The sequence below is a fragment of the Chrysemys picta genome, chromosome 15 (genome assembly GCF_011386835.1).
Source record: "Chrysemys picta bellii isolate R12L10 chromosome 15, ASM1138683v2, whole genome shotgun sequence".
NCBI lineage: Eukaryota > Metazoa > Chordata > Testudines > Emydidae > Chrysemys > Chrysemys picta.
Genome location: NC_088805.1, coordinates 19,610,071 through 19,633,545, shown reverse-complemented (window position 1 = coordinate 19,633,545; position 23,475 = coordinate 19,610,071). Strand labels below are relative to the sequence as shown.

Here is a 23,475-nt window from a genome sequence, read left to right as displayed (position 1 = left end):
ACTTATTTAAACTTGATTTGGAAGACAAATGGCATTAAATGAATAAATGCTCAGATGAGGCAATTCACGTAGCGCATTGGTCCCTTTGTTAGCGTACAGCAGATTACACTTCCATACGCGCAGCAGTAAAAAGAAAATTGCCATGGTACTCAATCGCCTCTTGTTTAAAAAAGGATGTCTCCGATGACTGGGTGGAAAGAGAGTGGGTGGAAGGTAAGTTGGTCATATTTGGTAGCAATGTCCCAAAGCGCAGGAATGTCCATGTCAGATTTTAGGCTGTTTCCAAAGGTGCCTAAGAGTGTTTGAACCCAGCTCCCAATGAATACTAATGAGATCTGGGGTCCTGTCTTCTTTTGGGTCTGCAAATGCTTTCACTCCTTCTGAGAGCATCCAGGTGTGCTCTGGGGGTATGTTGAGAGAATGAAAGGATGGGCCACTAGTTAGGACATTAACCTTGGACCAGGGAAGTCAGAGTGCTAGTCCCTGCTCTGCCACAGGCCACTCTGCAACCTTACGCAAGTCATTTAATCTCCGTGCCTCAGTTTCCCATCTATGCCGTAGGGGTGATGATGATAATACTCTTCTACTAAGAGGAGTGTTAGGAGGTTATTTGCAATAAAAGATTGAGGTGCTCAGTCCTACAGCGATGAAGACCAGGCAGGAGATAACCCACACCCTGGATAATATATCACAATTCAGAATAGCGTGGGATAGTATTACAATGGAAGGGTTCATGGATAATCTGAGCTGGGCGTCAATAGGCTTATTTTTAACGCTCTGGCTATCAGTAAATGATAAAAGATAACACAAAGGGCCCGATCCCCAGCAGGTGTCAATCAGCAGAGCTCTGTTGCAGTCATTGGAACCGCTCTGATTTACACTGGCTGAAAATGTGGCCCAAAGAGCCCTGTAAAAGCTGGTACTATTTAGCTTCTCTTCTAATAACCTGTGGGATTAAGGGACCTGATGAAAGCTAAACTTCTCCTCCTGCATCAGCACCTACTCCCCAAACCATCTCACTACCGGATCTTGCGTCTAACTCGAAGTTTGCAAAACGTAATTTTTTTTTTAAATGATTTGCACTTTGTTCTTATGGAAAAAATATTTTTTTCCTGGGCATCTGTACCGTTCGCAATGCAACACAACTCTTGTTTGGTACAGCAGCCCTCATATAGTACAGTTTAAAAATACAGTTATAAGGTATATAAGGGCAGAAGGATAGAGACATTCAGGACTTGAGACTAGAGAAATAAAGCTACATTTTCAGCTAAGACTGGAAATCAGACACAGAGTGGATAAGGCAGACAAATGCATGAAGGCTTCTCCAGACAACAGGATCTGCTGAGCAGCAAGAGAAGGTGCTCACACCAGCAGTAAGAAGGCTTGATACAGGATGGAGCTAAACAAGCACGGTAGCACAGATGGTAGCCAGGAGAGATATGGTCCAGGAGGCAGGCTGGAGCAAATCTGTCTATTTTGCTTTGTCCTTATTTATGACTTTGCAAAGAGCTTCAAAGGCGTGCGTGCTTATCAGATAGGAATTGATAAGATACCATAGGATACGACTCTCAGCCAACTTTAATGGGTGTGTCATTCTTTTCCCCTTTGTCTCCCGAGACCTTTCTTATGCTGACAGGGTTGTGATCTCCAAAGTATATATATAAAAACTATACGGTGATGCTCCCTTTGGATAGAGTTTGATCAAAGGTGCAATTTAAAGTGGATGTTTAATAGCGTCATGATGATGCCTTTGACACACAAAGGTGTAGCCTAAACGGTAATACACAATGTTCTGCCATCAACGGGTATGCCCAGGAAACTCAGCCTGTCCTATGCCTATGGCCCTCATGCTCCTAAAGCGCCTTCATTTCCTTCTGGTGCCAGTGCACACTCATGGGTAATGAAACAGACTCGGCATCTTCAGATGACTGTATGGCAGAAGGTTCAGTCCTCTCTGTTAAAGAATAATTGATACCAGATGCTGGAGTGCTGGGGGGTAATTCTACCAGAATATAATGGCTAAGAAACAAGAATCTGTATTTCACCACTGCCCTGGAAACTGGGGACAGAGGATGTGAATGGAGAGAAGCAATTTCCATTGCAAGAGTCAGAAGAGGCATAATTTTTAAAGGTCACAAGAACCTTCATAACTACTGTTAGAGAAAAAATGTTTTTGTGCAATATTTAATCAGGAACAGTATAACTGTTAACAGTTATAACTGTGAAATGGTGTCCCCTGCAATATTGGCAAAGCAAGTGAGAACTTGGCTAACCTGCCGTATATATGTTAGTTAACAATACTACGATCATTGTGCATGATCAGTTGTTCTAAGATTTCAAACACTCTTGGAGAGGAAAATACTAGCTTACTGAGGACAGTAATTCCTTCTTTTTGCGTTCCCTCCCCACTTCTCTTACAGGATAAGACCATTTTCTCTGTCAGCCCCCGCACTGACTAATTTTTCAAGTTGCCCAGCATGTTTACTACATTCTAACCACTTATTCACTGCATTGACATTTGCAGAGAAAATACAATTGCAAAGACATCTGAGCCATATGAGGGCAAAATAGGGCCCTTAAATGCTGCCCATGTTTCATCTCCATTCTACTGAAAAACTAGTCTGTCTCTACTTCCTTGTAGTGTTTTCTCCTGTTTGTTTTGTTTTGCCCCTCTTGTTCTTAAAACTTAATACAGTTTCAGGAAAGTAGGATTTCCTGCCTGGGGTGATTCTCTCCGTTACTCCTCAAGTGTGGTCAGGTGCACACTGGTTTGGGAGACAGGAGATTTGGGTCCTATTCTGACTCTACCACTGACTTGGTGTGTGACCTTGTCCCATTTTCAAAAGTCACTTAGGCTCAGCTCCTCAAAGATATTTAAGTGCCTAAGTTCCATTGATTTCAATGGGAGTTAGGTGCCTAAATACCTTTGAGGATCTTGGACTTACATTAAGACTTAGGCTCCTAAGCACTTTTGAAAATATGACCCTTTAGACAACTCTTTTAACCTCTGTCCCTTCTTTTCCTAATTATAATAATACCAGACTATCAGAACAAAGCCAAACACCCTAAAGCCTGAGCCTGTTGTTTGTGATCTCACAGCTGATTGCTGTTTTTAATACTATGATGTCTTGGAGAATTAGGAAGTCAGGCAGGGAATAAGCAGCAGCAGCTGATAAACCCTTAAGAAGACAAAGGCCCTGTTTCAATCCCACATTTGCCATTGATTTCTGGAGGATATGAGCTCAACCCTGCAGTCCTTACCCATCTGAATTGTCCAGCTGGATTAATAAGACTACTTACATCAGAATTGGGCCATGTATTTTTCTTCCTTTCCTTGGAATTCCCTTTTGATCATAGCTTAGCCCTAAGAATCCCCCACAGATTTCTTTTCCAATGCAAATTTTCCTTAAGAACAAGGGAATAGAAATACAGAAAATATTGTCACTTCCTCACTGGGGTCTTGAGGATCCCCACAGATTCTGTTTCAATGCAGATTTCCCTAGTAACAAAGCAAAAGGCAAGAGATACGGAAAATCTCTGCACAGAACGGCCAATCTGTTTTTCTGGAGAGTTCTCAGCTTCTCTGATCCGCTAAGGATCCAGTATCCACCCCCTTCAACCTTCACCCCCATGGAACCCTTTGAGTGCTCAGACCCTCTGCCAAGGAGTGTTTCTAAATAGGATTTTTTTTCAGTGTTGCGGTATCAGCTGTTCTTTAAAGAGATTATGGTGCTAGCATCCCTAGTACGCTGACTCCACTGTGCAGTGAGTTTTGTGATTAAACAGCTCAGCAATGGGGGTTTCCAAGGATAAACTGTGCCAGGGTGATCGCCTTTCCTCTCTAAACCAGGGAATCTAATAAAAAGAAGGACGAAGGCAGACGGCTGCAGCTCTACAGCTATTATTAGTGTCTTGAAGCATTGTCACTGCTTTGCCTAGGCTGTCAGGTGTCACTTTGCATCTGTTCTGGGCAGCGGTCAGACAGGGAAAAAAATGGTGAAACTCATTAACTGCTGCAATGCATGACTGAGCTCTGCAGCTGGGCACCACAGACGGTTAAGTGACCCAGTAATGCTGGAGGGAGCAGCACGCAACAAGTTCAAGGGGGCCCTCCACTAAGTTATACAAACACCTTTGTGTGTATAATGGTAAATTGGCCCTCATCTCCAGACTATTCTAGCAAAGTATTAAAAATGTGCCCTCACAATAAATGCTACCTACAATCCTCTGGATTTGTGCACTAGCTCTCAGGTCATTTGAAAGAAAGAAAATGATGAATAGTAAAAGTAAAGTTCTAGGGTAACACAAATTCCTACCCCTTTTAACATAAGCTATGGGAGACCTTTAGTTTGAGCCCTACAGCACCATGCATAGCCAAACTAAATGTGGTATTAAACACAGTATTAATAAAACACCTCCCCCTTAGAAATTTTAGTCAGTACTATCATGACTTACTGTAGTGCTACCCTTTTATAGTAGATTCTTTCCCCCAGCATGCCTTTCTGGGGCTAGCCCTTTAAATTTAACAGAGCTGAGCAGCGCTAGCCTGGGGGAAGACATTTTGTAGTGGCTGGCTGCTTTTCTCCCTAGCCTTCCACCCTGAAGCAAGTAAGTGCCGACCTACCTGTTTGGTTTTTCATCTACATTCTCACAGAATACCCTGATTATTACAAGTTCTTTTTTACTGCCCAGAAGGACTGATGGGAGAGAAGGAATCCCTATATTTTCCAATTTAGTTTGTTGAGAGCGTGGTAAAATACAACTGTACTTGTACAGATAGCTCCAAGTATTCAGAGTCAATCTGAGGACTACATTTATTCTGTGAGTGTTCTTGTTACAGTTTTTCAAAGGGCTCTATTTAAAAACACACATACAAAATAAATATAACGGGTTTCAGTTCTGACCTTAGTTAGCTGCTAGAGCACTTGATATTTGTATATGAAAATTTCAATAAAAAAGGACTCTTTTTCCAAAAAAAAAAGGGTAGCTGAGTGCAAGGGCAAAAAGGCAGCTTCAGAACAAAACAGTGAATTTTAATGTTCTATCGCAGCATGCTGAATCTGCTCCTTAAAATTCTAGCTGTAGAAGCATGCATTGTACTTTCTAGCTACAAATGGGGGGTCATTTTAAGACCCCCTTTTTAAAAGAAAGACCTAGTGTGATGTGGTAGATATTATCAGGCATTGTCTCACATTGATAGTTAGCAAGTTTTCATCCAGATTTGTACCATAATTCAGAGTGCTGGATGGGTTGTGTTTCGAAGTCCCTGGATAGATAAACATCCCTCTGGTCTAAACTTCCTGTCTGAATTTTTTTTTTTTTCTGTCCTTTAAATCAGACAAAGCACAGATCTTTGTTTTAGTTAATGCCCTTTATTGGTCTAACCGCAATAGTCTTGATCCTCTAGATTTGAGGATCTAGAAAACAAGGTGGGATGTAACATTACGGAGACGCAGTAGTTTCTGCATAGTTAAGACTGAAGTCTTACACCAGAAGTCTTTCTCACATACATGCATATACACAGACACACTTTTCACTAGAACAAGGATCTAGGCTTGGGAGGGGTAGAGGCAGCATCGGCTCTTGGGACTCCAACTAGTCAATTATGTGCCAGTGCATAAGGACAGCACTAAAGCGTTGAGAAACAGCAGGGCACCTCAGAGCTTCTGTCAGAAGACTGGTGAGTGGCTGACCTCTGATTGAATATTACCAGGATAAACTTAGGTTGCATTTAGACACGACTGAGTGTAATTTCACCTTGATTAACATTGACATAATGCCCTGAGAAACGTGATAAGAGCACACAAATAATGTACTGTTTGCTTTTATCCTCTGGAAGCTCTCCTATGTGCAGCACAGGAGAGTTCCCTACTGTATTACTGAATTTTTCCCCCCTCCCCAAGTCAACATGGTAGCTCAGCTCATGAAAGGGCCAAGACTTGCTTGCTTTGATCACACAAGTAGTCCCTTTTGACAACAAAGTGGGTTTGGCCCTAGATCACTATTGTACTGTGTTGACCCACTCATTATTCTGAGAACTGCAATTGGAATCCTTATCAGAGCCTCATCCAGAAGTGATTCCTGGCAGTTTCCAGATCTGGCTGCTCTAAGAGTCCCTCTGTGGAGACTGGGTGACCTCCAATACAAGGAAAAAGACTAGATGTGGTGAGTAGGTATAAAAGGAGCCAGTAGCTCTTTCCAAGACATTTCTCCTCTGGAAATTTAAGATAGATGTGTACATTAATTGGGGGGGGAAGCAAAACTGGTCATAAGGAGAAATCCTGCTTTCTCTTAAGCAACACAAAAACAAACAAACCCCACAAAAATTCTGAGAAACTTCTCTGAATTGCTTCCATAGACTGAGAACTGGCATTTGATCTCCCAGAGCAGTGGTACTTGGCTTCTGACAACTGAAGAAACACCTTTGTCAACCAATGGCATCTCAATTGTGGGGTGATGTCCCATTGTTGCTCTGTAAAACATATTTGTGATATTGCGTTGTAACAACTTGATATCACTACATACTGAGGTGGAGTCACAATGCAATAGCATCACATCCCCACCCTCTCTGGGTTGCTAAGTAATGACAGCAGGTTCCTCTTTTCTCATCTCCCCCTTAGCAGCTGGAAGGAAGGTTTCTTCCTCTCTTTCCCCCATCCCCTGACATTGGAGGGGCAGGGGTGTTGGCGCATTTCTTCTTTCCCCTTCTTGTGGTTGCTGAAAGGAAGCATGATCCCAGTGGGCAGAGGTTTCCATTACTGCTCCATTGCTCCATGCTCCCTGCGCCGCCTTATGTGTATCAAGCATTTCAGGGAATGCTGTGATCCATGCGTCACTCGCTGCTCCTGAAACGGACAGTCTAGCAACAGGAGTGACCAACCCTTCCTGGGAGCTGCATGCTGGGTCCCAGAGAGCCATGTACAGTCTGAGAGCCGTGGGTTGAGTTCCACTGGAACAGAACTAATAGGATTTAGCACCATACAGTGCACCTCTGTGCTGGTTCAGAGCCATAAAGCAGAGTGATGGAGGAAATTCCAGTTTTCAATTACAACTGGGGAAAGTTGCAAATCAAGCTTGGAATCTAAAGTGACCTGTGATAAGAGCCTCATGTTGAGATAGCAGAAAAGGGAGACCGAATCTGACAGTGTTACCATTTTACTGAAGCTCCAGACTCTCATATATTTGCAGTAAATTAATGCCATTTTTTCCAAGTAGAATATTAGGATAGTTTTCATAACATTAATTAGTTTAGGAACTGTCATGGTGCTTAGACACCAGCATGAATATATAGATTACTGGGAAACCCAGGGTATAAAATAAGAGACATCGTATTGCAATGCAGAGTTTCTAGCAGTCAGATGCCAATCTAGTGACTTCTTGTAGTATTGCATAGTTCATTTTTAATAGACTCCCACACAAACATAGTAATGTATGACTTATTTTGCCACGCAAAATAGTCTTCCCACTTCTTATGTTGACCACACACCAATTGAGAAAGCTCTTACTTTAAGAATACATTTGTGCAGGGTTGAGAAATTCCATTTTAAACATACAACTTTTATTGCAAGGAAGGGTTTGTGTATTGTGTTAGCAAAGGCAGCAAGTGATGAAAGTGAGGATGGAGAAATAAATCCTTTCTCCATTCTCTTAACTGGGGTGCATGATAAATCAATCAAACGTTAATGCCAAATTCTGAGGTGCTGAATGTCTGTAACTGCTGTATTCAGCACCTCTTGAGATTTGACCAAGAGAGGGACATGGCTGTAATGATTTCATAGTTCCAGTCAGTGGTGTTCAGTTGCACTGTTACATTCCGGTGGCATGGAAATAGAATACAGTAAACAATAAATATTCACTGAAATTGGTTTGAAAAGGACAACAGTTAATTGCATAGCTTGCTCTCTTGCATTGCAGAGCTTGCATTTCAAGTTAGAAAAGGTACAGAGTATTATTGATTTAACGCTCTTGAAATGTGTGGTATAAAACCATTCAAAAGACTTATGAGGGAGAAATGCACGCTTCCAAGGGAAGTCCTGTGGCACAAGATTGTGGCAGGCTACTGTCTCATGAAAGGCTTTCTGAAATTCAATACCCCACCCTTCAAAACACTTTCTGCTCCCCATAAATTGAGACAACTTCCTTCCTGTGCAAAAGTGAAATGCAATCAGTGAATCAGACCGGAGGTTGGCAATAATCTATCTGAGGCGCACATGAAAAATATCGTGCTGTATGTTGAGAAGACTTCAGTACTCAATACATGTTTTCTAAATGTGAGTAATCCCTTGGACTCTTTTCTCCCTTTCTCTCAATGAGCCTCTCCAATTCATCTTGGATTTTGAAAAATGTTTCCAGACAGATGGCGTGGGATTTTTGCCAATTAAAAGCAGTGCATTTTGTTCTATATATCCTATGCGCAACTATTTGCGGTGAATCCACTTCTTAATATACATTTTGAAAAGTTAGTTTGGACGCACAAATGTGTGAGACAGGAGAGAACATGCATGTGCTCATGGAGGAATATCATAGAACCTGCCTACTCTGGGGATTTGTCCCTGTTACAGCCATCAGCTATAGACAGGACAAAATTCTGATTAACACTAGTGCAGCTAATCCTGGCTTCAAGCAGCGGTAACCTGACCCGGTGCAAATCATGTATCACAGTGTTTTTGCCTGTCTACATTAGGGGTTTCTACGGTTGCAGTTGTACTGACAGGTGAAACCCCCCATGCAGTGCAGAGAAGCCCTTATCAGTAGTTACCTAGCTACTGCTCAACTTCTCATTTCCAGATACTGTAATTAAGACATATCTCACCTACAGTTGCTTTAAAGAAACAAAACATTAATGGAGAAAATACTTGCAGAAATGTTTTAGTGCCTGTTTATTTTATCATAAGCAGCTGACCGCATGATAATTATGTTCACACTCCCTACCAGCCTCTGTTGGGGGAGTTCTGAAATATGTCTGTTGCCAGAAATAGCCACTCTAAATTCTGTTTTGCGGATTTTTTTTTTTTTTTTTTTGCTTCATATCAGTGAATAGAGTGGAAAGATCCTGAAAAAAATAGCTCCCATTTGACAATGTTTGCTGTTTATGTAGAGGTTTTGTTTTTATAACTATGCTCAGAGAACAAATAAACTGTATCTCGAGGACTTTCACAGACAGTGAGATGGGTATGTATTGCAGTGAACTAGTAGCTCAATCATGCTGTCCTTATGCATGCAAAATTCCCACCGCCTATAAAGGTTGCAATACAGTTAGAGAAAAACAGTGGTTCTCATTTGCCCACTAATGTCTCAGCGCCGTACTGTGTACTTTGCATGCTAGAGAAAAAGGTGGCTGTGTACCCCAGCATTGTTCTAATCTAAGGAGATTTGGGCATCACTAGCTAAGCAAAATGTATTAATCATCTATGCAGCACTGAAAACCTACATGGTGCTTTACACCTATTAGATGTGGTCTCTACCTTGAAGAGTTTTGTCTTCTAAAATCTGCTTCATGTATATGGACTTGTGTGGCCCTTGCAGAGCATCACCAGTCAATGGGGCTCCATGCAAGAGCAGATGTCTGCCTACCTGGAACCTGTTCTGGGACTAGGGCCTGAGGGACACCAGCCAGACCCAAATGCAGAACAATGGTTGCGGAAGGGGGGTGCGGAGAGATTTTTTTGATAGGAGAACTAGGTAAGAAGGAGTCTCCTGGACGATCTGAGGGAGGAAAGAAGGTGCTTAGCAGACAGGAAGTGGTGAACTGTTCCAGGTTGCTTTATCATTTATTATCTTGGAGAGTAGAGTTCACCCCACCTCCTTGTTATGTGGATGGGAAGCATGGCCTAGTGGATACAGCACTGGATTAGAACTTGGGAGACCTGGGTTCCATTTCTAGTCCTCCATTATCACATCTGTAAAATGGGGATAATGGTATTGACTTTTCTTTGTAACATATTTTGAGCTCTGTGGATGAAAAGCACTGTATAAAAGCTAGATATAATACCGATTAGCTTCTCCTTCTCCCACCCAGGACGGGGAAGGGAAAAACTATCTCTTCTGAAGACAACCAGGCAATGTATGGGCCACCCCTCCAACACCCCTCCACCCAGCAGCTGGGGAGAAGTTAACACCCAAACCATCATCATGTAGTGTTTGAGAATGCCTCTTGCTGGAAGATTTTCCTTGCTCATTCTTTGTTCACCGGTAAGTCTGCATGTGACTATGTGCTCCCTGCTCACTGGTCAGCTGACACTGACCATCTAAGTTGAGTGTGTTGTGCCTTACCAGGCTCTGGATCAGGAAGAGATGCACATAGGGTGACCAGATGTCGCGATTTTATAGGGACAATCCCGATATTTGGGGCTTTTTCTTATATAGGCTCCTATTACCCCCCACCCTCTGTCCTGATTTTTCACACTTGCTGTCTGGTCACCCTAGATGCATATGAGAACTGCTGCAGCTATTAACCCTTAAGCTAGTATGGCCTGGGCTATATTTCTACCTTCCACTTCCCCATTTGCCAAGTGCAATATCTCTCTGATGTCAGCATGTGGGAATAGGTGAGTATTTAGTAAAACCAAAAATAGGTGAGATCTAACCATTTATTCACCCATTGTAAGTGGATGCTTTTCTCCCAGAGGTAAAAATCATATTTGAAGCCTTAAGAAGCAGGTGGGCTGAAATTGATTTATTGGGATGATTTAGAACTGTTAAAACAAATTTAATTCTGAATACAATTTCATGTCGATTAAAAGAGTCTTGAAAGTGTAGCAGTTAAGGACTCTCTCCAACACCATAGCCAAAGATGGAAGATTTATGAGGCTGGGCTGCTATATTGGAAGCAACTAATTATTTGTAATGATTCTTTGTACTTTGACAGTGATTATGTATTTTCACTGGAAAAGACCAGGGTGAAGTAAGCGATAAAGGCAGTTCATATTAAGGGCAAAGGTAATAACCAGTTAAAACCAGCTCATTTTTGGACAAGCATAGTAGGTAGTAAACAAAACGTCACCTAAAACAGCTTATTTAACATCCTAAGAATACGGAAATGTAGCACCTTATAGTTTCTATTGTCTTTTCGTTACTTTATGCCGTCTTGTATTTAATTTATTTAATCTGTCCAAACCATTTAGGGTAAATCCTCGCCCCATTCCAGCTCCCCGGTGGACACAACAATCTCTAAATACAGTGGGACCACATGGATCCACTGTGCAGTGTTGGGGGCAGGTTACAGAAAGACTGTGCAGGGGAAACTGCAGATTTGGGGCCAGATTCTCAATGACACCAAGGCCCCTTCATGCTTCTCTGACAGCATAAAAGGGGGTGTATAGGCTTTAAACTCAAGCTCTGCTCCTAGCCCCACTGTGTAGGAAGTTAGGGTGTGGCTGGGGTACTATGTGCTATGACTATAAGCCCCAGGAAGCTGAGGGTGTAAAGTCGAGCAACCTCACCAGGACTCAAGTAGATTCTCAGGACAGGGGAGTGCAAAGGTGGCTTACCACCATCTTTCTCCTCTTCTCCCCTCCCATGTCCTCTATTCCTGTGCTAAGTATGGGAATGAAGTCATTGAGAACTGGGACCCCTGTGCGCTGTAGAGCAGAGTGCCACATTCTCATTGGCAGTGGCACAAGATATGGTGGGACACGATCATGGACCAGAATGGGACAGGATGACCATATTTGCGATGACAGTAGCTGCTGCTCTGTTGTTCCATGCTCTTCTTTCTTGGGGTTTGTGCAGCGGTCTAGTATTTGGTCCATTGAAAGCAAAGGCATAGTGAGTGGCAACCTTAGAATCTTTGGGCGCATAAGCTTTCGTGGGTAAGAACCTCACTTCTTCAGATGCAAGACTTGCATCTGAAGAAGTGAGGGTCTTACCCATGAAAGCTTATGCTCCCAATACTTCTGTTAGTCTTAAAGGTGCCACAGGACCCTCTGTTGCTTTTTACAGATTCAGACTAACATGGCTATCCCTCTGATACTTAACCTTAGAATCTGCAACCATAAGTACATGATTAAAATGTTAATATCAATATTGTAATAAAAAAGAGCTGCAAAGATATTTGATCTTAATTTCCTTGTCCTAGTCACCTGACGTAGGCCAGGTTGTACACTTGTCACATGGCATGGATCAGTATCCATTGACTCGTGTGGCTTGTGTTACACACCTAGTGTCCTGTGATTACTGAAAATGGAAAATCAGTCCAAATGTGCTGCTGATGTTAACAGGTTTATCTATCATAGGCTATGCCTATACTGAACCAGTGTAAATTTCCCCAGTGAAAGCCAGGCTTCAGATGTTTCTGTCTCAAAGATATCTGAATGTTTCCAGTCTATCCAAAATGCAGTCGCAAAGGTTCTTTTCTTGCCTCATTGACCCTGTCTTCCTTCTTCTAAAATCTCCTACATTAGCTCCATTTGATGGAGTTTCACCGCCTTAAACCAATGGTGAATTTGGTTCTTGTGGTCTATGTACCAAAAGAGCTATAGCCCAAAAGGTTTCTTTTCAGTAAATTCAGAATTAATGAAGAAGGCCTCCCTATTGTTGGAATGTCTAATACAATTATAAAACTGAATGAACAGACTGGCTGTAGTGGAGAGCTTCCAGGATCCTGGTGCAGAATTGTCTGTTTTAACATCCATCTGTTTTCATTCCCTCTGATCCATTATCATTCACCCAGTTATAATATGATGAATATCATTATGTGACTGCGGGAAAATCACTGTAGATATGTCTCCTATTGAAAATGTTAAATTGACGTGGTAGGGGGAAAAGGCACAATCGATCTATAGATATTATTTCAATTAGGTGTCCTGATGTTTGATTTTGTTAATTTCATTAGTCAGTACTTATGCTGTACCTATAAACAAAAATAGATGAACATATAAATTGGGGGTTTCCCATAAACATGATAAACATATTACAGAAGGTAGATAGGTTTTCTTGCAATTTTTTTGACCACTGCTGAATTGTTAAAGTTAATGTTAAATCAATTCTCCACAATTTTCCTGAGAAGACAAACTCAAGTGAAACCTGCTGCAGCATCAAGCTAATACTAGTAAACACGTAACTGAGATGAGGATCATGGTGACTATGGTCACAAGGACTAATGTAAGGAACTGTACAGGCAATTTCCACCATCCTTGCTGGTCAGCAAAAGTGAACAGACGCAAATTAGAAATGCATATTAATGATCGTAGCTCTAAAAACCATAGAATTATTGTCACCACCACTACTCAGACAAACTGTTAAATTCACCTGTTACTTATCTCTCTTCATGACAATGCTCTTCTGCAAGAGCAAGATATAAATTGCTTTTTAAACTAGGGGCGAGGCACAGAATTGCATATGTAAAAATAGCTGATTTGATTCTGATGAAAGGGTCTGGTCTGGAAACGGAGTGTTTGTAAAAGTGTTTTTAAAACAAATACAGTTATTAAACTTCATCCATTACTGTACTTAACTAGCTATGTTCAAATGGAGATCCTTTATTGATAACCACTCTGCAGGCCTCAATTTAAGCCTTAAAATGCCAAGGATCTCTAATTTTACAGATTTAGTTTTTTAAAAAGATACAGAAGAGGGAGAAATAGTCTTTCTGAAATGTACAGTCTAGGAAAGCCAAAGCAGATAACTTCCACTAGCCTGTAATTACCAAAGGAAGTTGTTAGATTTAGCTATCTTCCTTGCTTAATTGGCACATAAATGATTATAAGATTTTTATTAGGGCACAGATGACACCAATACAAGCATGATAGAAGTGCACAAATGCCTATTTGCATTAAGCAGCATAATAGTAAATACAAAACTTCTGCCCATTATTTTAAATTACTTTTATTTAACATTTCTAATTTTTTTTTAAAGGATGACCTTAAAGTCGTTTTATGTAGTATTTGTTATTTAAATAGGCCAGGGCAAGGTTGTGGCTATATGTTAATAGCCTTGTGCAGGGGGAGGAGTGGGGGAGAGGGAATGACCACCAGCAGCCACTTCTGAGAATTGACACACTGCTTCTAGCTTGTTTCATTACTGTGCTTAGGGCAGGATGGAATATGAGGACTTTTGAGGAAAGCTGGGAGAAATATGGGCCCCAATCACAGCCTCTTACAAGGGGGTGTCCCACATCCAGGTACCAGCCTCATTCTTCTCATTAGTGTGGGATCTTCCTCACAGGTTTTTCCCCTGTCTGATATGAAGTCTTTCCTGATACTCCTCTTCTGGTCTCCCTTTCATAATTTCATTCCACTACTCCTAGGAATGGGACTAGGAGTTGCCCCAGGTGGAACTTGGAGGTAGCAGCGGTAAAGCTGTATGTGTGGTGTAACCAAAGAGGTTACAAGATGGAGGAAAGGGGGTCTATGGGTCAGCACATAAGGGAGAGGGGATTTGGTTATAGACAACAGCCAAGCAATGGGGCAGGAGCTAGGGGGTTAAGAGAACAGCAAAATGGGGGAGTTAGGGTGAGAGGTGAAGAAGCGGAGCACTGGACCACAGGTGAAGCAGAGTGTGAGGGGCACAGGGGGAAGGTGGGAGCAGGTGGGCAGAAGGAACCGTGTGGAGGGAACAAAGAACAAGTGGGGAGCACTGGGGGTGGGGGGGGAGACTGTAAGGAGCACATGGAGGCATCCTAAGTAGGGGAGCAGAGGACAGACAGGGTCAGGGGAGAGATATAGCTCTGCAGGAATGAGGCTGCGGGAGGAGGGATGAGCTGGGGAGAAACTTCTGCTGTTCTGGTCTAGAGGAGCACGTGGGAGCTGGTGGGTTCTAGGCTGAGAAGTATAGGGTTTGAGGGGGAAACTCCTGCAGTGCTAGGCTGTGGGAGGCTGGAGAAAGCTGGGTATGGAGCAAGCTCCCAAGGATTTGGGCTGGGTGGTAGTGGTGGGAGCTTCTGGGCTGGGGAATTCATTGGGGTTCTGGGCTGAGGGGCAGGGTGGGAAGCTCCCTTGGGTTCTGGGATGAGGCGTAGTGGGTGGAAGCTCCCAGGGTTGTGGGCTGGCGGAAGATCCTAGGGGTTCTGGACAAGGCGGGAAGGTCCCTGGGGTTCAGGGCTGGAGAGTTCCCAGGTTATGGGCTGCGGGGGTGGCAGGAGGAAGTCTCCTGATTCTGACTGAAGGGTGGGAGGGGAAGCTCCCGGGGTTCTGGTCTGAGGGGGAAGCTCCCCAGGGTGCTGGGCTGGGGGCAGGGTGGTCCTGGAGTTCTGGTCTGAGGAGTGGGGGGCAGTCTCCAGGGTTCTGGTCTGAGGGGGAAGCTCCCCGGAGCTTTGGTCTGGGCAGGTGGGCGGTCCCGGGGTTCTGGGCTGGGGGGGCAGCTTCCCGGGGTTCTGGGCTGGGGGCAGGGCAGTCCCCGGGATTCTTGGCTGGAGGAAAACCCCCGGGGGGTTCTGGGCTGGGGGCAGGGTGGTCCCTGGGGTTCTGGGCTGGGGGGAAGCCACCCAAGGTTCTGGGTTGGGGGTGGGGTGGTTCCCGGGGTTCTGGGCTGGGCAGGCGGGCGTTCCCGGGGTTCTGGGCTGGGGGCGGGGCGTTCCCGGGGTTCTGGTCTGAGGAGTGGGGGGCAGTCCCCAGGGTTCTGGGCTGAGGGGGAAGCTCCCCGGGGTTCTGGGCTGGGCAGGGGGGCAGTCCCCAGGGTTCGGGGCTGAGGAGTGGGGGGCAGTCCCCAGGGTTCTGGTCTGACGGGGAAGCTCCCGGGGTTCGGGGCTGGGGGCGGGGCGGTCCCCGGGGTTCGGGGCTGGGGGGAAGCCCCCCGGGGTTCGGGGCTGAGGGCGGGGTGCTCCCGGGGTTCTGGGCTGAGGAGTGGGGGGCAGTCCCCAGGGTTCTGGTCTGACGGGGAAGCTCCCCGGGGTTCTGGGCTGGGCAGGCGGGCACTCCGGGGGTGCGGGGCTGGGGGCGGGGCGGTCCCCGGGGTTCGGGGCTGGGGGGGGCGGGGGGCTCCCGGCGGGGGAGGCGGGGCACGGCCGGGCCTGCGCCGGCGACTGACGCGCAGCTGGCAGCCCTGCTCATGCGCGGCCGGCCGGGCGGTGCTAATCGTCCCAGCTCGGGGAGAATGGGGCGGAATCCGGGGAGCGCAGACTGAGACGCTTCCAGGGGCTGGGGCTGCGCTGGGGGGCGGCTGGGCTGGGGAGGGGGGTGTGCGTGCTCCGGCGGCGGGCGGGGGCAGTCGGGGAGCCGTGCCGGGGGCGGGGAGCCGTGCCCGGCAGGAGGGGTTGCAGGCGGCGGCGGGGGCTGCACCGGGATTTTCTCTCTCTCTTCATTGCAACAAAGTTGCGGAGCGAGTGATATTGTTGCAACCCCCCGCCCCCCGTGGCTGCTGGCGGTTCGGATCGGGGGCCGGAGCCGGTCGCTGCCCCGGGGGAGGGGGCGCAGAGCCGCCGCCGCTGGATTATCCCGAGCCGGGTCGAGCTCCCCTGGATCTCCGTCTTCTGCTGTTGCCGCCGCCGGTGTGAATCCGAGGGGCTGAGATTTTTTTTTAACCCTATTTTTTTGGAGGGGGGATTTTGTCAAGGTCATTCCGTGGATTTAATTTTTTTATCTCCCCCCTCTCTCCTCCCACCACCACTACCCAGCCTTGCTCTGTGGATTATAATCTCTCTGGATCGGAGGGTCTGAACAGGAGGATTTGTAGGGCTTCGGGGGTTGGGAAGGGGAAGTGGTGAGTGAGGAAGGGGGGGTGATTTTTTTTTATCTCCCCCTTCCCTTTTTCTTTTTCTGTTTTGGAAATGGATGGGAAGATAAGGCAGAGCCGGAGATCAAGGTCCCAAAGGGACCGCGTGAGGAGAAGGGAAGCTAATGCCAGGGATCCCCGAAATCAAAGTCCTTCTTCGGCATCCGAAAAGGAGCAAAGCCCCGGCAAGGAAAATACAAGCCAAAACTGTACAAATCCCCCAAACCAGGCGTCCACCGCCAGAAATGTCAGACCTCCGAGGCGCAGGAGACGGGAATCGAGCTCCCAAGAAGAGGATTTAATTGATGGGTTTGCTATAGCCAGCTTCAATACCTTAGAAGCCTTGGAGGTAAGAGATCACAATGATGGGTTCTCTTGTATTTGTGTGTTTCATGGTCCAGAGCTGTGGTATTGTCTCCTGAAGAAGCATGGGACCTTTATAGAGGCGCTGAATCTAGGCTCCACATTGTAAATACCAATTAACTTTCTTCTTGTAAATTACCTGTGTGCATTAATCCTGATGTCAGCCTAGAGGAATTTAAATGGAGGGGGAGCTGTGTATGTATGTGGTCAAAGGGATGGCAAGTGAACACCAGTATCTTTCTTGAGTACTTGTATGTCTATTCATAAGTTGCTGTAGGCCAGTATTTATGGGTAATCCTATACTTTCCATTTCAACTAATATCAAGTATCAGGGCAAGTTAAACGTTTGTTTAGGATTTTAATTGGCTGACAAATATCCGATGGGAGGAATGCAACATATTTGTGCATCATAGTATATTGACGATAACCTGATGTTGTTGTGAATTGTAGAGTCAATACTTAAACCATTTTTTTCTAGGCCTTTAAAGTTTGTATTTGTGTTGCCAAGATGTTACTTTATCTTTCTCAGGAGACGGTTAGCAAATGGCCAATGTTTAACATTTTGTGGAAACAGAGATGTTTAAATGGATAATAATCCCCTGGTTGTAATTCCCAATTTTTGAAATAATTGAACAAATTCTTCATCTCTTATTGACTGTACATATTTTCCTGCCGTTAATAGGTTGGCAAAAATATTGCTTGTCAAACTTATTACAAACAATATTTGCTGAGCAAATACTGCTTGTCTTGTCTGAGCTAAATTAAGCAGAGCAGGAAACTTAATATTCTCAGAGGGGCAATGACAAACTAGCACTTTGTGTGGCTTTTGATTTTTGTTTTGTGGGTGTGTGATGGGAAAATTTGAGTTGGTAGGAGAAAACCGCTATCAAAAGGCATTTATCAAAGAAAATAGTTCATCATATTCTCAGTAAATATGAGCAATAATAGTGTCCTCATTCACTTTACCACATTTTTTAATACAGCACGTTGAATAATGTATTTGGTTATTCATACTTTGGATTTCCTGCCATTTTAGTATCTATCTTAACAAGGATTACAGTAAATTAAAATCCTAGACATGTTTCCCTGGCCCTCTCGTACATCAATACAGCATTCTTAATGTTTACACCCACATATCAAGATCTTATTTTGTCAGAAGGTTTCCCAAAGAGCCTGTCTGATTTCCAGTCCAAATCTCTTAGAACACAGGCTCCTTCTCCCATAGTTTGTGGCCTTGTGGCTACCAGGATTTTTCTGCTCACCCACACTTTAGCAGTGTGTTTATAAAGTCTGTTGTAACAAGTAGCTGATGATCAGAACCAACTTCTTTGTACCCTAAAGACGATCCTTTTACACTTAAGAGAAACTGCCACCTCTTTGGGCCCTAAATTCCCCCTCTCTATCCCTAATCTCTGAGTATTTTGCTTGGGAAGTCATTACTAGCAGGGCATATGGTGATGGTGTTTGGAAGGGGACAACCTGCTCAGCAGAAGTATCTGGAGCTGTTCTGAGAACAAATGTTTCTAATGCATGATGCCCTGTAAATCTACAGTGGGACTGAGCTGGCAAAATTTTGGTTCAGAGAAACTGACTCTTAACACATGTAAAAAGAATATTTGGCCGAGTCTCGGCTGAGCAATATTGAATGTTTAAAAAAAGAAAAGATTTATGATAAACTGATGGGTGGTGTTTTATGGGGCCTTTAGCAGAAACTGCTGTGGGATATTATCTTAATATCTGAACACTTAAACCAACTAATATCTGTCTGAGTTGATAATGAGCAAACTATCCAGCTTTGTGTTGCTTTAAAACTGATGGTCTAGACCTGTCTCTTTTTTTTCTGGGCATGCTCATTGTCAAGCACGCATCAGCAGATAGGTCCAATTAAACCACTGAGTTTCTCAAAGCTGTCAGTGAAGAAAGTAAAATTCATTTTCTTTGGGAAATTTTCTGCCATGATGAGCACATTATCGGGAAATATCATTCAAATGATGGTACAGTCCCTCCAGGGGCAAAAGGGGGAGGAAGAGCGTCTCATGGTTTGCACATGATGCCGGATTAGCCATCAAATCAACCAAACATTAACCTGGGCAATAGTATTGCACACAAAGGAAGAGGGGTGACATTTAAAAAAAACAACAAACACCACCCCACAACCCTGGAAACCTTTTTGCTTTGGGCATGAGCTATGGTAAAGATGCTTTATAGGACACGTCCCCTCAGAATCCATAGTGAGATTTCAGAAGCAATCAATTTCTGCAGTCTTTATCAACATGCAAGAGAGTACACGAACTTCATTTTAGATTTTAATTGGCTCGTCAGAATAAATAGTGTAAGCAGAATTCACTTGTTTCTTTCATGTGTTGCACTGGGAGACGTGTCATACGTGAGGTGCTTTTGAAAGCCCTAGTGATCTGTGTATTTAATAAATTCCAGTAATACACACACATTTACTGTGCATTGTGAGAATTTTTCTTACAAAAGTGCAGTGCTGCTTTTGTCAAAAGATAATGCCTGGCAGATTTCTGATGTAGCAGCAAGCAAAAGGGATTAGCAAGACAAAATTGCTTTAAAGTAACATATGCCCACATAAATTACTGAAATTGTAAGGTCATTTAGAATACTAAGAAGCAATACTCTGTAGTGTACTTGACTACAACAGGTGGTCTTCCACTGGTATTGAGGAGAAGCATCTTGTACAGTGCATAAGTTTTTACAAAAATTATTCTGTGATGGCCGCTTAAATAAACATTATATACAATTTGAGGAGAAAGAAGAGAATAAAGGTTAAATTTCTTATTGAGCACGCATATGTTAGCCTTCTTATAATTTTTTCATTTGTAAGCCTAAAAAGGAGCAGTTGTTTGTGTATGTGGCAGTTCTTCATTATGATCCTTTCTCATATTGCTGCTTTGCGTTGTTTTTCATTTGGTTTTACAGTGACCTGTGATTAGGTTAAATAGGCTCGCTAAATTGTGGGCTTCCCCTGGGAAATCAAATTGCTATATGGTTAGAGAGAACCTCATGGTAGAAAAGTCTGTAACGTGTAAGGTTTTCTTTTTCTTTTTATCTCAAATAATGTGAAATCCCCTTCCCCACTTCAAAAAAATTCTCACTACCCTTATGTTCCTGTAAATGTAGGGTGCTATATATACGCTTCCTGTACGTTGAACTGAAGATGCCAGCACTCTGAACCTAGCAGGAATTACTTTTACTGTTGCCTATATGGGAGTTGGTTACTTTATGATGTTTCTTTTAAATTTTTTTAAGTTTTAAGAAGTAGCGCTTTGAATTTTCATTAAACCACTACAGAATGCTGCCAGTGGCATTTGGTACCTGATGATGTTGTCTCAACTCTGCATGTGTCTATCTACTTGTGGCTTCATTTTAGGAACAGATTACCTATCCCAAGCTCTGAGTATCCTTTACTCAAGAGAGAACTTAAAACAGATAACGTTAAAAAAAAAAATCAGTCCAACTAAAATCAAAACAAAAAGCAGTAGCAAACCATCAGTTCTTCTCTGTGCATAAGAATCCGAAATTACCCCAACTCATCGTCTGCACTTAAATGTTCTTCACCCCCAATACAAATCTCTACTCAAACCCAGGTTAAAATGCAGCTTTATCTTACAAACTATTAAATAGAAATCAACAGAATTTCAGAGTTTAAAAGAAATAGTAGAGGGACTTAACTAGCAGGTAAAGCAAGTGAAATAAATGTTTTAATCTGAAAGGGAGAGTCAGTGAGGAGACCGAATAAGATGGACAGCTACAGGAAGTGAGAGAGACAAGCTTTTGAGCCACACAGAGTTCTTGTGGCTCAAAAGCTTGTCTCTTTCACCAACAGAAGTTGGTCCAATAAGATATTATCTGACCACCTTGTCGCTAATATCCTGAGACCAACACGGGTACAACTACACTGTAAACTACAGGAATGCTATTTAGATGGCCTATGCAGCAGAGAAGAAGGTTCTTGCACCAGTGGTGATGTGATTGTGAGATCTGTAATGTATGAGCAGGGAGAGAAAAAGTGAGAGGTGATCTGTGAAGGAGGATGAAGAAAGTTCTTGGGGGGGATGTTTAAAAACAGAGGGGAATTTTGAACCGCATCCTGAAATGAATAGATATGTATACGTGAGTATTTCTCTCTTGCTATATATTTAGATGAAGTTACTAATTATTCTTGAAGGTGATTGGTGAATCACAGTGAGAAAAACCAGATGAATGAGTCTGTATTTAAGAGCTCCTCTCTCTGATCATACTTGTTCCTTTCAAGTATAAAAACAATGCTAAAAAGGGAACTTCATCAGAATGTAAATGAATGAGATCTTTGAGACTAGTTGTTCAATCAAAGCTTTTGTAAATGTTATATCTGTGTGTTCTTTGGCTTTTATTATCAACTTTACAAAGCTGTGGAACCCTATAATAAAGATTTAAGATTTTGTATTTATATTATGGTAGCTCCCAGCTGGGATCAGGGCTCCTTTATGTTAGGTGTTGCACAAACATAGCTCCGAGTCCTGAAAAGACACAGACTTGTGCTTAACTTTACACCAGTTAGTAGTTCCACTGAAGTCATGAGGCTACACACAGGTAAGTGTTTGGAAGGTTGGGGCCATAGAGGTAGATCGTCTCTACCCTGAAGAGGTTTACATTGTGTTAGTTTTCTCACACCTTCCTTTCTGAAGGGATCTAACAGAGATACCAGGTAGTTACTTGTTGTGGGTTGTGCTTTGGACTAGCAAGTTGGAAAGTATAGTAATGATGCAAAATTTCTGGGCAGAATCTGTAATTGCTTGGTCTTCCCTTCAACTTCTGTCTTGATAAGGCTGTTTCCACAAGTGTGTTGTACACTGTGCTGTTGCTCTGATCTTTTAATGATGATAAAACCAGTGCGTTGAACTTCCTGTTCCAAAGGTTTGTGCTAGTTCCACTGACTTAGCTGTGTAACCTTTGATTTATGATCATATCTTATGTATGTTTTCAAATGTGATGTAATGAAGTCTTTTCCATAAAGCAGCACTCATGTTTAAAAGGGCAGGTTCCCAACATTTAAAGTACTTACTCTGGTGCTTAATTGCCTAATGACAATTTATAAAGTCAGTTTTTTGAGGAATTATGTTCCTTAAAAATCTTGTACTTTTAAAGATTCCACTTCAGATGCTTTAGACTTTTGATTTAGCTGCAGACTTAGTAGTAGTCTTCGATTATCTGTTTTCATAGCAGTGTACTTTTCAAGATTAAAAAAAGCAGGTTAATTATGGCAGTTAATTGCTTTTTGCAGATGAGTACTAAAAATCTACTTTAATTATAAGAATTTCTCTTCCATGGATCTTTTTAAAAAAACAAAACAAAAACTGATTATTGCTAATATATGTAAAAAGTGGACTGCTGTAGTTAGCATAGTTTCTCTAAAGAACTTAGAGAAAATACTCTACTGTTCACTCAGAAACTCACTCGAATGCTTAATTTTTCCAACAGAACTTGGACACTAGTCTTGCCATGAATTAGCTGTAATCTGAAAGAAGAGTTGGACTATTGGTATGGAAATCAGCACACCCACTTTGCTTCTGGAATTCCCATATCTAGCCTTGCTGTAATATGTAGTTTTCTTTGACGTTACTGAGAATAGGAATTGTAAAAGCAAAGTGGGATGCATTACATGAGCACATTTGGATGTTACCATGCAGCATGCTATTCCAACTCAAGTTCTGGGAACATGCGTATAATGTTTTGACATAGAAGAGAGTTTGGTTTCTGCCATTTCGATAACTGATTTTTTTGGACTACTTTCAAATTGGAAAAACTCAAGTGCTAAACACCCAACTCCAGAGGAACCCCATTCTGTGCTTAGACTTCTTAGATGAAAACTATTTTACATCACTGCAAGCTAAAGTAAATGTCATTCAGGGGAATTGTGTGTTGGTGGCACAGATAAAATTTCACTGTCTGATACTATTAGTCAGATTAGCTTTGAATTTTTTTAAAACTTAACAGATACTGGTAACTTTTTTTATTTTGGTCTGTGCAAGCCCATTGTGACAGTTCTTAGAGCAATATATAAATCAACTAAAGATGACCTGTAATGGTGGAATAACGAGCTTGTGCCTTCTTGCTCCTTTCTGATGTGAAAGGAGGCCAAAGAATTTTTCTTTTGCTTATTTTTTACATTAGAAATACAGGTCTTGTCCACCTGGGAAAAACTCTGAGGCCACTATAGAGCTAGTAAAATGTGCGTGAATAGCAGAGAGGGGAACACATTTTTAAACAAACTTATTACAGTTTGGGAGAGGGGTTATAAGCACCCGTTTAACTCAACTGACTAGCCCATTCTTTGGAGAAGAGATGACTTTGTTAAAGATTTAACACTTCCGCCCCTTCGGTTAAGGGATGAGTGGTCTCAGTAAACGTCTGCCCCAACCTGTAAAGAAGTTAAAAAAAGCAAGCAAGGAAAAAAATCCCTTT

General features: G+C 43.0%; 1 protein-coding gene across 21 annotated transcripts in view; it reads left to right on the top strand.

Annotated features, from left to right (window-relative positions):
* Positions 1-16,085: 16,085 nt before the first annotated feature.
* The window catches only part of FBRSL1 (fibrosin like 1), a 717,289-nt gene continuing 709,899 nt past the window's right edge, over positions 16,086-23,475 (top strand). For 5 of the 21 annotated variants that reach the window (XM_065568031.1, XM_065568036.1, XM_065568029.1 and 2 more), the window contains exon 1: positions 16,088-16,996. In XM_065568031.1, the coding sequence (XP_065424103.1) occupies positions 16,703-16,996 (294 nt within the window). In that variant the 5' untranslated portion in view covers positions 16,088-16,702. Of the gene's footprint in view, positions 16,997-23,475 lie in introns of all 21 variants that reach the window. The other 16 variants (XM_065568038.1, XM_065568033.1, XM_065568034.1 and 13 more) reach the window with 10 other exon arrangements.